The 15,963-nt window shown below is 49.4% G+C and overlaps 1 protein-coding gene across 1 annotated transcript; it reads left to right on the top strand.

The window, feature by feature from the left end:
* Positions 1-2,101: 2,101 nt before the first annotated feature.
* On the top strand, positions 2,102-15,949 carry LOC142445771 (putative inactive 1-aminocyclopropane-1-carboxylate synthase-like protein 2). The gene is made up of 15 exons (XM_075547685.1): positions 2,102-2,132; positions 2,536-3,116; positions 4,547-4,606; positions 5,069-5,139; positions 5,532-5,601; positions 5,845-5,911; positions 6,905-7,002; positions 7,266-7,343; positions 7,677-7,777; positions 8,652-8,741; positions 9,371-9,416; positions 9,537-9,678; positions 13,564-13,706; positions 13,797-13,950; positions 15,930-15,949. Exons 1-15 carry the CDS (start codon positions 2,102-2,104, stop codon positions 15,947-15,949), a joined length of 1,752 nt encoding a protein of 583 aa, XP_075403800.1.
* The last annotated feature ends 14 nt before the right edge of the window (positions 15,950-15,963 follow it).

Here is a 15,963-nt window from a genome sequence, read left to right as displayed (position 1 = left end):
CTGCTCATCTTGTGGTTAGCAGCTCCACATGTAACCCACTGAGCCGCCAGTGCTCCTTGTTTCCGTGCAGATATGCTGAAGCAGAACTGACATCTTTTATTTTTAAATCATTTTATTGGGGGCTCGCACAACTCTCATCCCAATCCACACATCCAGCCATTGTGTCAAGCACATTTGTTGCCATCATTTTAAATACGTTTTCTTTCTACTTGAGCCCTTGGTATCAGTTCCTCATTCCCCACCCCCCCCCCCATTCTCCCTCTGTCACAAAACCTTGGTAATTTATAAACTATTATTTTTCATGTCTTATACTGACTGATGTCTCCCTGCACCCACTTTTCTGTTGTCTGTCCCCCAAAGAGGGGGTTATATGTAGATCATTGTGATCAGTTCCCCCTTCCTCCCCCACTTTCTCCTTACCCTCCTGGTATCGCTACTCATTATTGGTCCTGAGGGGTTTATCTGTCCTGGATTCTCTGTTTCCAGCTCTTATCTGTACCTGTGTACATGCTCTGGTCTAGCCGGTGTGTGTGTAGGGTAGAATTGGGATCATGATAGTGGGGTGGGGAGAGGAAGCATTAAAGAACTAGAGGAAAGTTGTATGTTTCATTGGTGCTATAGTGCACTCTGACTTGATTATCTCTTCCCTGCGACCCTTCTGTACGAGGATGTTCAGTTGCCTACAGATGGGCTTTGGGTCCCCACTCTGCACTCCCCCTCATTCACAATGATATGACTTTTTGTTCTTTGGTGACTGATCCCTGATCCCTTCGACACCTCATTATCACACAGGCTGTGCTTCTTCCATGTGGGCTTTGTTGCTTCTCAGCTAGATGACTACTTGTTTCCCTTCAAGCCTTTAAGACCCCAGACACTATATCTTTTGATAGCCGGGCACCATCAGAACTGACATTTCAATAAGATTCTCATTTCATGCATTTGGGAGTGGAATGGCAAGTTCCCCACAGGGCTGAAGCCCGAATGAAACATTGGGAAGAACCAGCTTGAAGCCCCTCCATAAGGGTAATCTTAGACAAGACTTGAGACAGCTGGCAGCTTCAAGTGTTCTTACACATGGTCATTTTCTGCTCTTATAAATGGTCAATTCTTATTTTTCCCCTACCCCTGTGGTAAATATGTTCATAAATAAAACACCCATTCAACACCTTTTTTATCTGTGTAATTCGGTGTGCTGTCAATTCTTTGGAGTTTTGAAAAAGGTGTTTCTTAGGGCTTGCCTAGCAGTTTGGTTATTTTTGAGGAGGAAGGCTGTTCTAAATTGCCAGTGTCTCGTCCAGTCCCTGAACCAGCAACATCAGTACCAGCTGGGAACTCATTAGAAATTTCAGCTCAGGCCTAGCCCACACAGACCTCCCAAATCACCTCACAAGCCCTCCTGTGATTCTAGTGGCTGTTTAAGTTGGGGGGGTTACTGATCTAGGCCAGAGTTTCCAGAGAGGAGGCAGCTGGGACAGTGGACTGGGTGGCCTCGTTTTTCTCAGTTTTGTGCAAATGCCATCTGCCTCCCTTACAGTCTTACAGCTTCAGAAACCCTACCGATTGATGACCTCACAGCAGGGGGTTGAGCTGGGTTTGCGGTGGGAGGATGGAAGGACTAAGCATCAGGCATGGGCTATCTGGTATGGTCATCTCAAAAAGTCTAGAGAAAAGGGGCCAGTATTCTAGAACAGAGGGATGGCAACCTTGACTATGAAAAGCCAAGATGGCGCGTGGCCTGTCACAACCATGCCACGCTGCATTTCTAATGTGGCAATAGCTCATACCCACTGCCAGTGGGTTGCTTCTGATGCACAGTGACCCTTGAGGACAGAGCAGAGGGCCTCCTTGGGGCTTCTGAGACTGAATCTTTATGGGAGTCAGCAGCCTTATCTTCCGCGGAGTAGGCTGGGTGGCTTTGAACCACTGACCTTGTGGTTAGCAGCCTGGTGCTTAACCCACTGAAGCATCAAGGGGCTCCTGAAATGCTGGCTATGGTCATTGGGCACTAGTGTGCTGACCCCATCTTAGCAACAACAAGCAACTCAAGACTTTTTTTTTATAGCAACTGCACCCCCCCCCCCCCAACTTCTTTCTGCCCTCGATGGCAGAAACTGCTCTGTTGAGGGTGAAAGGTGAGGTGGTCTGTTCCCGTAATGATTTACCTCCTCGGAAGACCCAGGAAGTAGTTCTCCTCTCTTATAGGGCTGCTGCTCCTTGGAGCAACTTGATGGCGGGGAGTGGGCGATACCGACCCCAGAGCCAGTCTGTTTGGCTTCCTCCATCTTTTCTCCTTCAAGCATTCGCTAAGACTTCCTCAGCGCACACGGTGATGTCATTTAAATCCAGCATCCCAGTGCCTGGGCTTGGGACCCCGGAAGTGTAGTCCTTGAACAAGGGCCATGTGGAGGCACCTCATCAAGGCATAGAAACCTGAGGGGTCTGTGACCAGCCTGAAGTCGGGCAGCCACCCTGGCAGCCTGAGGGTCATCAGGAATGTCCTTTGCCCCAGCATATGGTTTTGTTCCTTCTCTGCAGGGGCCGGCCAGCCTGCTGAAGGCCGCCATACAGAGATCCTGAGTTTAAGTAGCTGGACCAACCTCCTCCCCAGGCTCATTCGAGAGAGGGGTCAGGACTTCAGAATCCAGGTCGGCATCCACCAGCTGCTGGAGATGTTGAAGATCCTGGAAGAGCTGCGCAAGTGGCAGAGCACCGTGGAGGACAGCGCCCTGCAGTTGATCAGGCACAGGGACGCGGGCGTGGAGGTTGCGGGCTCGAAGTTGAAGACGTGTGCGCACACCATCACGGAGCAGAAAGGAATCGTGATCTACTTACTAAACCAGCTGCTCGAGATCCTGCAGTCTGGGGCCTGGAGTGGCCTGGAGTCCCAGTTGCTTCCACCCTTTGTGAACGCTGGAGGTGCTGGTGCTCCTGGGCAGGGCACCCGATCCTCCAGGCAGCCTGACCAATCACTTTCCCCCGTGGGTGCGGCCCCAGGGACAGGTTTCACCTATTTCCTCTCCCAGCGTGGGAAAAAGATCTCCGACTTATACCACTCCGGCTTCATAGACTATGACGCCTACCTCGTCAATAAATACCACGAAAAAGAGAACCAGTTGGTGAGATAAGGGGAACCTAGAACCAAGGGGGCTATTCACATGGGTCTACAGAGCACCTCTGTGTGGAATGCGGTGTGCTTTCATTGAAGCCCAGAAGGGGAGGTAATGGCGCCTTTTTGGAGATAGAAACCAGGGGACCCAGGAACGTTTTAGATCTGCAGTGTGCATTCTGCAGACAGTGTCCACTGACTCCCAGTGGCTCTGACAGCAGAAGGCAGGCTCACCATGGTGAGTGAACCTGCCCTCCGGCAACATCCACGAGGAGTGGATGTCCTCTTATTGGAGAAGCAAGCGTCAATGCCCATGTCCCCCCTAAACGCTGAGGTGTACCCACTTCAAGTGGTCCAGAAAGATCTGTTTGCAAGGCTAAATTGGCCCACTGTTCTTGGGGGGAGGTCATTCAAGAGGTGGGGATTACCGTGCTTGAAAGCTCCGATGATGGAGGGCTGGGATTGATTGGGAGAAGAGGCCCACCACATGGGGTTAGCATAGGCACAAGGAGCCTAGTGGCAAGAGGTGGGCAGGGGCAGGGACAGGCCATGGTGTGGTGTTAGGACATCACCTTAAGGGTTAACAGAAAGTTAATGAAGGGCTTTCGGCAAAGGGGATTCACAGCATCTCTGGAGGACTTTGGCTGGCTAGCACTAGTCACGCCTCCCCCCTAATGTTGCTGGGCGGCATGTGGTTGATGGTGGTCATCTGGGTATTGTTAGCTCTGTACTGAGCTCTGGGGAGCTGGATCTCCAGTCCTTTAAGGGGATCCTTGAAGGAGGGGAGAAAGATGGGCCTTCCTACTCCCGTAAAAATGTGCCTTCTCAGACATCTGCAGGAGCTGCTCCACCCCGCCCTGTAGTGTCCCTATGGGTCAGGATTGACTCAATGGTAGCGAGCTTGGTTTGGGGTCCCTGGAAGGAAGAAAGGTAGAGAGAAATATCAGGTGAGGGCTGTACTCGCGAAAGGTGCAGGCTCTGGGTGTAGGCAGGTGGCATCCTGTCGGTCACCTAAGGTCCCACGACTAGTAGGCGCCCCGTTCTTTCTTCTGAGTTTTATCATATTTAAAGCAGGGACCATCATGGAGCCCTTCGACATGAGGATGAAATTAACCCACTTGAAACCATTGGTTCTGTATCTCTCACGTAGAGAACTTGGACCTGGCACATCTGGTACGTAACACAGCTGCGGCAGTCAGCACTGACTCCGTGGCAGTGAAGATACGGTGCGAAAGGGCGACGTGTGTAAGCTGTCGGTTTTGTTGGGTTTGTGGAGCATTGGCGGACACAGGGCTGTCGAGTGCAGATTGAACTGCTTCGTGGGGCAGCAAGGGGTCAGCTAGACTAAACCGAGCTATAGCTATTCGCTTGAGGGCAGCTTTCAAGGTGTCCATAGGGGGTCCAAACAAGAGAACTGACCTCGCCTTTCTCTCATTTCAGGGCTTCATCAACCTTAAGACCAGTGAGAACAAGCTCTGCTTTGACCTGATGTCTCAGAGGGTAAGCCATATTCTAGGCAGCGTGGGAGTCCCCGCACCTCCTGGCCCACGCTCTCTAGCCTGTTCCCACGCCTATGGTAGATAGTATGGGTCTTCCAACAGTCCGTTCTTTTTAATTTCATTTTCCCCCCATCTTTCTGAAGGCACCTCGTGTCAATGTGGGGCTTGGGAGCTAGGATAAGTAACTCCCCAGGAAAGTGCATCTAAGCCCCGGACACAGTCAGCAAGCCCAGGAAGTTTTCTCCGGAGAAGTATAGGAGGCCAAGGGAAACTCGGATCCAAGAGTAAGATTAGGAAGGTTTAGTAGTTATTCGTTCCTCGGTGACTTATCTATAATCCATAAGAGGGACGCCTCCGCCCTTTGAGCAGCACATGGCACGCATACCCGTGACCATGGTCCGGGTAGGGTGAGCCCTCCTGGCTTCCCTAGTTGTGTTGTCCTTCAATTCCTCTTTGTCAACAGTTGAGTGATGATGATATGAACTACCTTGACGAAGGTCTACTGGAATACTCTGACTGGAAAGGACAGCCATTGTAAGTCACCCCCAGCTCCATGTATCTGCTCCACAGACCCCTCTCTCCTAGGCAGCGGGATCAGGAGGGTGGGATCAAGCGACCAGAGTCTTGGTTGTTTGCCTCTCTTAGTTGAATAATAAGCTCTGGACAGGCCCTAGAGCAAAAGACCCGAGGAGAAGCCTGGCATAGGACACTGAGCACTGTGCTACAATTCAAATGGCCCACGTTCTTGTGGCAGCTTACTGTGTCACACTGACTGTGGGACCTGGGAAGCTGAGCATCTTAGCCTTTAAAGCTCATCAGAAGGCTCCTCTGTGGCCTTCCCTTTGAGAAAGACTGAAGTCTAGTTGATGAATGAGGAAGGACCTTGTAGCCTAGAAACCACAGGGCCTTTCTGGATCTATCTGCAGCCTAAGGAAGGCGGTGGCCCAGTTCCTGACCCACTACTGCAAAGCACCTACTCCCCTCGATCCAGAAAACGTGAGTCAAGGTTTTAGCCTTGAGCCTACTCTGGTGCAGGGGCTATATTTGGAAGGGGCTGCCTGCGTTTTCCGAGAAGGTAAGGAGAACTAGTGGGGAGTCTCAAGGCTTGGGCAGAGTGATGGTTAGTGTATCTAAAGACTCTCCTGTTTGTCCCCTCCTGAAGGAGGGAGACAGGGTGGCTGTCCTTCCCACCCCCACACCTCTGTGGGTCTCGCGTTTTGACTTAAGTGTCTCTTTTAGGTGGTGGTTCTAAACGGATGCTCCCCTATCTTCTCTGCGCTGGCCATGGTTCTGTGTGATGTCGGGGGTAAGTAAGTGGGCTCTGCTTTTAGTCTAAGTGAATCATGGGGCCATGGGAAGGAACACGTGAGCCCTAATCTTGGAGAGGAAAAATCCTTGATCAGAGCCTTTCCCTAAAGGGCTGGGAAAGGGGTTTCTCCTATATTTAACTAGTCTATCTTTGTATTTTGTTAGGGCTAAGAGATTGGGATCTTGATTTAATAGAGAGGGACTTATGATCATCCTCAAGGTAGTATGTCCCATGAATGATGATAGAAACCAATCCATTATGCTAAGCTGAACTTTAGGTCTCAACTCCGATCTGAGAGCCCTGCTTAATTGTCTTAGGTTATATGCATTTCCTACTTTTTATGAAAATATTTTCCTGAACTGTATAAAGTTTTGAAGTCTGCTCTAATCAATAATTAAGAGTCAGCTATGAGCTGTGGCTGCATAAGAGAAAATGACCAAGATAGCGTGTTTCAGTCAAAGGCCACTGGCATCAAATGGGTTGGAAGAAAAGACCATATGAGGTCGCCACAGCACTGCATGGAAAGGAGAGTTCTTCTTGTGCACTGGCTTTGGCTTCTCGTGTTTGGCCAAAACCAACTAGACTCTCCAAATGATCAAGACTCCACTTGTTTGCAAGCCTGGCTTGACTCATGTCCTGGATTCTGGACGATTCAATGATATTCTTGCCTACTAGTCTTCTCTAGTGTACCCCACAAAGAACAAATCTGAGTTGCCCTTACTAAGTACCAGGGGCCTTCAAAAGAATGAAGACACAATGGAACTTGCCCCCAGTATTTGGAAGCCTCTTTGTATTGTCCATAAGAATATTACTTCTTGGTCTTTCAACTAAGGTGTAGCGTATTGGTAGAAATGGAGAAAGGTTCCAGGTTGGGATGGAATTGCCAAACTGGCCTTTTCTGTGAGGTAGCTTTCCATCTATTCTTAGGGAGTCAGGAAGATAGTGATGGAGAGACTGTGGGCTGACGGGCTCATTGTTTTGTGCTTCTAGATGCCTTTCTGATTCCTACACCCTTCTATAGTGGCTTCACCTTCATCTGCCACGTGTATGCACAGATTGAACTGGTGCCCGTCCACCTAGACAGTCAGGTCAGAATGGGATCCCTTCCCCACCTCAGCCTCCACCCCCACCCAGGGCAAGGGACTTTGCTAGGGGACCATGGGACTACGGAGTAGGTCTTACAATCTTACCGTGTGAGTGGGGGAGGGGTAGAGAAGTTGGGGATGCCGGCGGCACTTTGGCCTAGTGTCATGGGTCTATTCACAAACGAGAATTGTTCTTAGTTTAAGGGACTGCAGAATCAAGGCTCAAGAGCTTTTTCAGTATACAAATGTTGGCCACTGTTCTCCAGGTCACCCCTGAGAACACAGAACCGTTCCAGCTGACCGTGGACAAGTTGGAGCAAGCCCTGCAGGATGCCAAGCTGAAGGTAAGAAGACACCATGGTTTCAAGATGGCCACTGAAGGCTCTGAAAGTGATTCAGGTACAACTCACTTGCCCAAACCATGAGAGCGCCCTTTGTTTAGAGACGGGGAATGAGACCAGGTGAGTTTTCCCAGGGCTCCTCTCTGGACCAATTCCCAGAGCTGTTCTGCTTCCCATCTGCCTGCAGGGTGGTAGCTGCCACTTCACGATCCTTCCCAGGCCGGACTTAGATGTCCTGTATTAGGTGTCCTGACCTGTAAAAGCCCTGTGGATGAATTTGGGAAAGATGTAAAAGATTTTTGTGCTCACTTGAGTCTATGTTTGAGTTCTTTTTAGGGGAGAAGAGTCAAAGGTCTTGTGCTAACCAATCCCCAGAATCCTCTGGGTGACATCTACTCTGAAGACTCACTGAAGACATACCTGGAATTTGCCAAGAGGTACATAGGAAAGAGAACCTAGATATCACCCCTTGTGACTAGATCATAGTTTCTAACCCTTATTTGGTTTATTGCCTCCTTTTTAGGAAAAAACAATAGCAAACTCTGTGCCTCCCTGAGAATTACAAACACTGGTACCATAGCCCATTGTCCAGGATCAAGTGCAGATCTCACTGCCATCGAGTTGGCTGTGTCTCACAGCCACCCTGTAGTAGGACAGTGGTTCTCAACCTCCCTCATGCAGCGACCCTTCAATACAGCTCCTCGTATTGTGGTGACCCCCAACCATAACATTATTGTCGTTGCTACTTCATCACTGCCATTTTGCTACTGTGATGAATCCAGTGTCCCCTGTGAAAGGGTTGTTCGAGCCCCAAAGGGGTCTCGGACCCACAGGTTGAGCACCGCTGCTCTGAGACAAAGTAGACCTTTCACCACAAGCCCCCCCCCCCCCCCGTCCCTATGGGTTTCGAAGACTGTAAGTCTTTACAGGAGTAGATAGCCTTCATCTTTCGCCTGTGGAGCAGCTGGTGGTTTTGAACCGATGACTTGACAGCATCCAATGCATAGGCGTATGCTTCTGCAGCCCGCCTTAAACATTCCAGTGCCCCCATGGGATTCCAAAGGGGACCCCCACTTTTTAGGACACCTGACCTCTTCCTGTTGATCTCCGATGGTAGAACGATTAAAGATGTATCCTATCCTTCTCATCCAAGCCTAAGGGTCCTGTGTAGTGTATCGCCCTCCTGCACGTTCCCATGCCTCCTAGGAGATTCGGATGGTCTTCCGGGGGCAGTGGGAACAACTGATCTGTACATAGAAAAGACCAAACCATGGAGTCATGAACCCAGGTATTCTTTTGTCCACTCTGAAGGCACAGCCTACATGTGATTATAGATGAGATCTACATGCTGTCTGTGTTCGATGATGCCACCACGTTCCACAGTGTCCTGAGCTTGAGCAGGTGAGTTGGCCTCAGCTGGAGTTGGGAATGGCCACCGCCCCGCTGTCATGTCATGTCCCCACTGTTTCTGGGAGCTGTCTCTGTGTCCCAAACTTAATGAGCTCAAGAGCAAGGGAAGTATCGGAAAGGAGAGAAGCCAGTTACCTCGCACGTGCCGCCTGACCAAAAAGGTATGTCGCAGAGAAGGTGACGTGACGGTAAGGGCGAAGGTGCACTGCCGGGTGAAGCAAAGCCCTAGGGAAGGTGGCCAGGGGAGGAAGCTCTTGCAAAGTCCAACTCTTAGGGAAGATTGTAGCAGGAAAATCAAGGCGTACATAACTGGCCAAAGGACCAGCTATGTGGAAGTTGGGACCACAAGAGATAGGTGAGTAAATTCTAGGAACGGTAGGTAGATACATGACTAGCCCAATGCCAGCAAGGTGACATGGAGACCCAAGTGGAAGAAGGCCACGAGCCAGGCTGATGGTCCTAGATCTCATTCAGTTGGCTTTCTGGTTTGATTAGGGCGCAGCGGAGGCCTGTTGGCTTCAGATGTCTGGGAGAGACGTCAACCCTCTTTCCCTTTATCTACCTCAAGTGTTTTTCTTTGAACCATACGCTATAACCTTGATTGTCCTCTTTGTCCCCAGTTTGCCTGATCCCAGCAGGACTCATGTGATCTGGGGTTCCAGTAAGGTGAGCCCTAGCTTGTGGGTCCTTGGGTGGGGAAGGAAGGAGAGCCAGGAACTGAAGACAAATCAGGTGTTCTCGTCCCCCTGACCAAACCCACCCCACCCCAACCCCCTGCTCTTCCAGGATTTTGGTATCTGTGGCTTCCGCTTTGGCTCGCTCTACTCCCATAACAGGGAAGTGGTCGCTGCTGCAGGATCCTTGGGCTACCTCCACAGCCTGTCGGGCCTCACCCAGTACAAACTGTACAGGCTACTCCAAAGCCGAGGTACGGTGCTCTGTGCATGGCTCACCCCTGGGCTGGATCTCATGGCCACAGAGAATTTCAGGTGCTCCTCAGACCTCTGTGAATACTCTCAATACATTGCGAATCCTTTTCATGGTCTCGGGCTTAGCCCTGGGAAGACATGAAGCTTAGAGGAGGAGTGGAGGGGGGGGGAGGTAGGGGGAGATAGGAAGCCACAGCACAGTGCACTGAGAAAGATGCAGGTGGTCGTCGAAACACAGCCTGGGCTTGAACTTCTGCCTGCCTCATAGCTCATGGTCCCATCCCAGAAAGGGAATATGGTTAACTGCCTTCTAAGACCAGAAATTGAGAAATTGGTCTTTTCTCCCTAATCCTCTGCTTGCTTCAAGACAGACACAAATACTTCAAGATACAAATACAAACAAACAATAAAAGAACACACACTCTCCTCTAAAATGTAAGGTTTTTAAAAAGTGTATGAAGAATTCCATTTTCTTTTAAGGAATTTTATTAATTGGACGTTAATAGATCTATCATTCCATAGTTCAGTCACACAAAGCAGAATTGTACAGTGGCTATCCCGATCCATTTCCAGACATTCTTTTTCTTCCTGGACTCCTTGATATCATCTCCATTTTACTTTCTCCTCCCACCCCTCACCCCTCACCCCTCACCCCTCACCATCACTGCATATTGCCCCCTCACCACCACCACTGAAACCCTTCTTTTACTTGCTGTCCCTATAGGTTTCATCAATCCATCAACCCACTGAAAAAAAGAAAAACACGTAACACAACTCCAAGAGGGTGATTCCCCAGTGACACAACACTTCTGAGATAAACCCCAATATGAACAGACAAAAAACAAAAATACAGAAGCTATCAAAAACCAGATCAGGTCCAGCATGCATCAGAGAGGGATCACCTGTAGTTTGAACTGTCCGAGTCAGGCATATCTTCTAAACTCATCTCTCCAATGCTCTCTGTTTAAGTAACCACTTTCCTCCCATGCCGTCCATTATGGCTGGAGGGAGAGGCCGGTGTTCAGGAGCGTTTTAAAGCTCCCTCCTACCGCTTAGCCTCACTTTCCTAAGCAGAGTGCGTGTATCGGGGAAGGTCGCTGTGACTCGCTTTAGGGCATCTAGATCCAACTTCCCCCTAAGATCTCAAGTGAATGGTGGTCTCAGAGGGAGCATCAGTGGTCTACCTGTAGAGAAGACATCTTTTAGTCTTCTACAAACCAGATCCCAGGCTAGAGGGTTTACATCAAAGCGGGTAAAGAATGAAACCAATAGTGCAGGGTGGTTTCCTAAGAACAGCTGACTTTCCTCTTGGAGTGGGGAAGGAGGGAGGAGAACTCTAACTGGATGCTGTCCTCCAGGACATCAGCACTTTGCAGAAACCTGTTTCCCAGAGCCTAGAATGTTGATTCTCCATCTTGGCTGTGGAAATTAGCAGGGGAGCTTAAATAATGATGTGTGGGTTGCCTCTCAAAGATTATGCTGTTGATAATCTTGGGGGGGGGGAGGTGTTAAAGTTCAAGTCTCAGCCCCCACCCCACCCCAATAGTTCTTGGAATTGGAAACCGAACTTTCTAGTAGACACGCCAGGAGCATCAGCTTCTTCTAGGCCACACTCTCCCCCTTTACACTCTCTCCCTTACTTCTAGGGCAGTGGTTCTCAACCTTCCTAATGCCGTGACCCTTTAATACAGTTCCTCATGTTGTGGTGACACCCCCAACCATGAAATTATGTTTGTTGCTACTTCATAGCTGTCATTTTGCTACTTTTATGAATCGGGTGACCCCTGTGAAAAGGGTCATTTGACCTCCCAAAAGATCGCGACCCACAGGTTGAGAACCGCTGTTCTAGGATATACACCCATAACGAACATTTCCACTGAACTACTGAGACCCACCCCTTCCCCAAAAGTTTTCCATCAGTCAGTCATGCAGTGCGGCTTGTGTGGAGCTGGCATGTTAAAGGCTATGTCACTAGTACGTCAAGTGCTGGCAGGGACATCCAAAGTGAGCAGGTTTCAGCGGAACTTCCAGCCTGAGACTAGGAAGACAGGATAGCCTGGCAAGTCAGAGGAAATGGCCACTGAACCCACTACAGGACAGCATCAAACCTTGTCAGTTCCTGAAAACTTAATGAAGAGGAGAATATGGGGGTGAGAGCACCAGAAGATGGGACTCTTCTGACTCAAGTGGAAGGCACTCGAAATCTGACTGAGGAAGGAGTGGTCTTCTCAAAGTAGTTGACTTGGTTGGAGCAAAGCCGGAATGAAGTGAAGCCTTTGGGACCTTCATTTGCTAATAGGTACCCCTCAAAATGAGAACCACTAGAAGCATCAGTTCGTCGGAACTAGAGATATACGAAGCATGCATCTGGGAAACTTGGAAGAAATGGAACGTATAAAGATGTTCTAGGCATTCGTGAGCTGAAACGAACTGGTACTGGCCATTTGAATCAGCAAATCATGTGGCTCACTATGCCAGGAACGAGACAAATCAAAAGGAATGGTGTTGCCTTCACCAGAAAGGACATTTTAACATCGAGAAGTACGATGCTGTGTGTGTGTGTGCGTGCATTGTCTACATACCAAGAAATCCAATTAATAGCTTTATTATGCAAACTAAAGCTACCTAGTGGTGAAGGAACTGAATTCCACCAACATCTTCAGTCTGTGGGGCAGTTGTGTGAACACAGCAAGGGAATACTGCATGGTTTGAAGTCATGGTATACGTCAGGGTTACATCCTCTTGGCATACCTACTCAGCCTATACGCTGAGCAAACATCATCAGAGAAACTGGATGATATGAATCTAGGATGAGAGGGAGGTTATGAGCCACCTGCGGTGTGCGGATGACACCACCTTGCTTCCTCGATGTGAGACTGGAAGCACTTGATGATGTCCAAGGAGTGGAGCCTCCGGTGTGGATTATAACTCAGGGTCAAGAACCAGAGGCCTCACAACTGCACCAATCAGTAACATCGTGATCAATGGGGGAAAAAACTGAAGTCAAGTGCTTGGTCTTGCTTGGTCCACGACCCATGCTCATGGATGCAACCGTCAAGAGATCCAATGACACATTGCATCAGAAGAATCTGCTACAGGAGCCCTCTTCAGCTTATTGAAAAGCAAGGTTGGCATTTTAATGACTTCATTTGCATATGAAAATTAGGCATTGAATTAAGGAAGACTGAAAAACGGGGTTCTTTTTTTTAAGATCATTTTATTGGGGGGCTCTTACAGCTAATAACAATCCATACATAATTCTACCAAGCATATTTGTATATACATTGCCATCATAATTTTCTAAACATTTACTTTCTATTTGAGCCCTTGCTGTCAGCTTCTCTTTTTCCCCTCCTTCCCTCACCCTCCCACCAACAGCTGATGTATTTCCACAATGGTGCTGGAGAAGAATACTGAAAGTACCATGGGCTGCCAAAAGAATAAACCAAACCTGTCTCGGAAAAATCACAGCCAGAATGCTCCTTGGAAGGGTGGATGGACGAGACTGTGTCTCATATTTGGGGCACATTATTTTAGAGGCCAGTCCTTGGGTAAGGACATCCTACTTGGTAAAGTGGATGGGCAGTGGCAGAAGGCGGTCCCTGCTGCAGTGACAGGCTCAAACATGCTTAGGAGGATGGCACAGGACGGGGCATGTTACATTGTGTGGCACATAGGGCCACCAGGAGTCGGAACCGACTAGATGCACCCAACAACTGAGAAACTCAATGTCTGCACCCAAGCCAGAGATAATAGATGCGTGTGTGGAGTGTGAATCCCAGCAAGTCGGGAAGAGCTGGCAGGCAGCCCAGAACGTTGGATAAGGAACCTTTGGGTAGATGTCTGTACCAATACCTGTGATGACTCTTCTCTCACCCCTGCAGAGTGGATTGACAACGTGTATCATCCCACTAATTGCTCGCGGCTCCGGGAAGCTCACAAGTTTGTGACAGATGAGCTGAAGGCCTTGGATATCCCCTTTCTCAATCGTGGCTCTGGCCTCTATGTCTGGATTAACTTGAAGAAGGTAAGGCTTGTGCGAGAGTGGCCTGGCATTCTAGGGCAGGGCAGGCAAATGCCCCCCTGGGCTAAGGCTTTGTCCTTCGGTCCTCTCTAGTACCTGCACCAGTGTACATTTGAAGAAGAACAAATTCTCTATCGTCACTTTGTGAGAAATAAGGTATTGCTGTCCTCTGGCCAGTCCTTCATGTGCAAAGAGCCAGGCTGGTTCCGGCTTGTGTTTGCAGATAAGCGCCCTCGACTGGAAACGGGTAAGGGATTCTGATCTCCCCAATCCTGGCGTCTTCAAAGATGGCCTTCCAGCTCCTCTGTAACTGGGCCCAAATCCTTGTGTTTGGCTGCCCATTGTTGGTGCTTCCATGTCGCCTCTTTCCATCTCCACACCTTTAATGAATGCCTTCCTTAGCAGGAACTGGTAGGTACTCGGATACATGCCTCCTCATTAACTTCCCAGGCCCAGTTCTGTGCTCAACACGGAGTAAAGCATGGAGACTCTGTGTAAGCAACTGAGGAGTGTGGTACTCTGCCCTGTGGGCCTTGCAGTTAGTCAGGGAGGTGAATGAGTTGATGGGAGTTCATCTCCTACACTGTAGAGTTCAGAGTCGCCTCTGATGATTTTGAAGGTCTCGTTCACTGTAATGAACACTCACTGCCTCACGGCCAGCCAGGCACGACTCTACCCGCTGGGCATTCGGCAGTGAACACAATGATGAAGTTGTAGCAATCTTTAATAAGCGTGGAGAACAGACGGAAGGGACTCATGGTCATCGAGTGGATGCTGATTCCTAGTGTACAGAGGCCGGTGCGTTCAAACCACCAACCTTTCCGTTAGCGGCTGAGCCCTGAACCACTGCACCACAAGAATATCTCTTGGAAAGACATTAGACAAGCAGACAGCTTGCTGAGTGAAGGCTATAAGCCAGAGGTTCTCAACCTGTGGGTCTCGACCCCTTTGTGGTCGAACAACCATTTCACAGGAGTCGCCCAATTCGTAACAGTAGCAAAATGCTATTGAGGAAGTAGCAATGAAAAGAATGTTATGATTGGGGGGTCACCACCACATGAGGAACTGTGTGAAAGGGTCGCGGCATGGGGACGGTTGAGGACCACTGCTGTAAGCCAAAGCGCAGGATCTGCTAGGAGATTTTGAGGTATCCAGCAGGTTTTAGTGACCTGGCAAGCCATGAAGAACCATGAAAATGTCACAGACAGGTTTAAAATCCACCCCAAAGAAGGGGAGAGAAGTAAATCCAGCCTAAGTAAAATCATTGTGAAGCTCAGGAACCCCCCTGCCAGGCTACTAATCACTTGTCTCTGTCCCCATTTGGACCCTCTAGCCATGCATCGGTTCCGGGCAAGTCTACAAGAAATGAAGGAGTGGTTGATGGTAGCGTTGTTGAAAGCTGCGGTGGAGGAAGTAACGGAGCCTGCCCCTTCCAGCTAGCTCAGTTCGTCCAGAGAGCTGAAAGGTTCATGCTGCTGAGACCAACCGAGCCAAGCCTCTATTCCTTCTGGAAGCCCAATCTTTTTAGTCTTTGCTAATGATTGCGGGTGGGGGGAAATGGATGTGTTTTTAGCTGAGGTTGGGAAGGCCTAGAAGGGAATACTGGGTCCTGATGTAGATGGGTTTTATGGTCTTTTATCAACATATAATAAACGTCATATAGTCTCAAGTTCCGGGTCTGTTTTATTTCTGCCTGGTTCTTGGTGCATGTGGGCTAGATGGGTCTTTTTCATCTGTAAATACTGAGGTCAGCGGAGTGCGCAGAGTACTATCTGCGCCCAACAGAACCGGAAGGCAAGTTTCTGGATTGATGGAGCACTGGGAGCATGTAGTTCTCCTCACTGGTACGTGGGGTATAGGTGGCAACTCTGAAGTGCCAGTAATTCTGACTCCTAGTCTTTTCTCCCAGGGAACGATGGCGGGGTTCGAACCCCAGACGTTTGGGCCAGTAACCATAGTCACAGTCCCAGAAGCCAACAAGAGCAGTTCTGCTCTGCCATAAGGTCGCTATGTGTCTGCATCAACATGATTGGCAGGGAAGTTTGGGGTTTGGTTGCTTTTTTTTCTCCCTTGGGGCGGGATCCAAGACTACGTCAGACATTCCAAACAAAAAAGGGTGGGGGTGGGGTGAGAATCGCCGCCTTGGATGGAAACCTTTTCAAATGCACGGTGTTTTTCCAGCACCTCCATGTGTGAACCTGGGCCCGTTTTCCGTCCTGTTTGCAGATAGGCCTTCTTGGCTGTAACCGTCTCTGGCAAT

The sequence above is a fragment of the Tenrec ecaudatus genome, chromosome 4 (genome assembly GCF_050624435.1).
Source record: "Tenrec ecaudatus isolate mTenEca1 chromosome 4, mTenEca1.hap1, whole genome shotgun sequence".
In the NCBI taxonomy this organism is placed as follows: Eukaryota; Metazoa; Chordata; class Mammalia; order Afrosoricida; family Tenrecidae; genus Tenrec; species Tenrec ecaudatus.
The sequence above is the reverse complement of the archived record's forward strand: the minus strand, read 5'-3'. Positions and strand labels throughout refer to the sequence as shown.

What these genes read in the sequence shown, in the direction of transcription:
- LOC142445771 (XM_075547685.1), top strand. Translation starts at nt 2,102, where the DNA reads ATGGCAGAAACTGCTCTGTTGAGGGTGAAAG. An exon ending in TACCTGGAATTTGCCAAGAG is followed by an intron (nt 7,778 to 8,651) that starts GTACATAGGAAA and finishes TCCACTCTGAAG; the next exon opens with GCACAGCCTACATGTGATTA. An exon ending in TGATCTGGGGTTCCAGTAAG is followed by an intron (nt 9,417 to 9,536) that starts GTGAGCCCTAGC and finishes CTGCTCTTCCAG; the next exon opens with GATTTTGGTATCTGTGGCTT.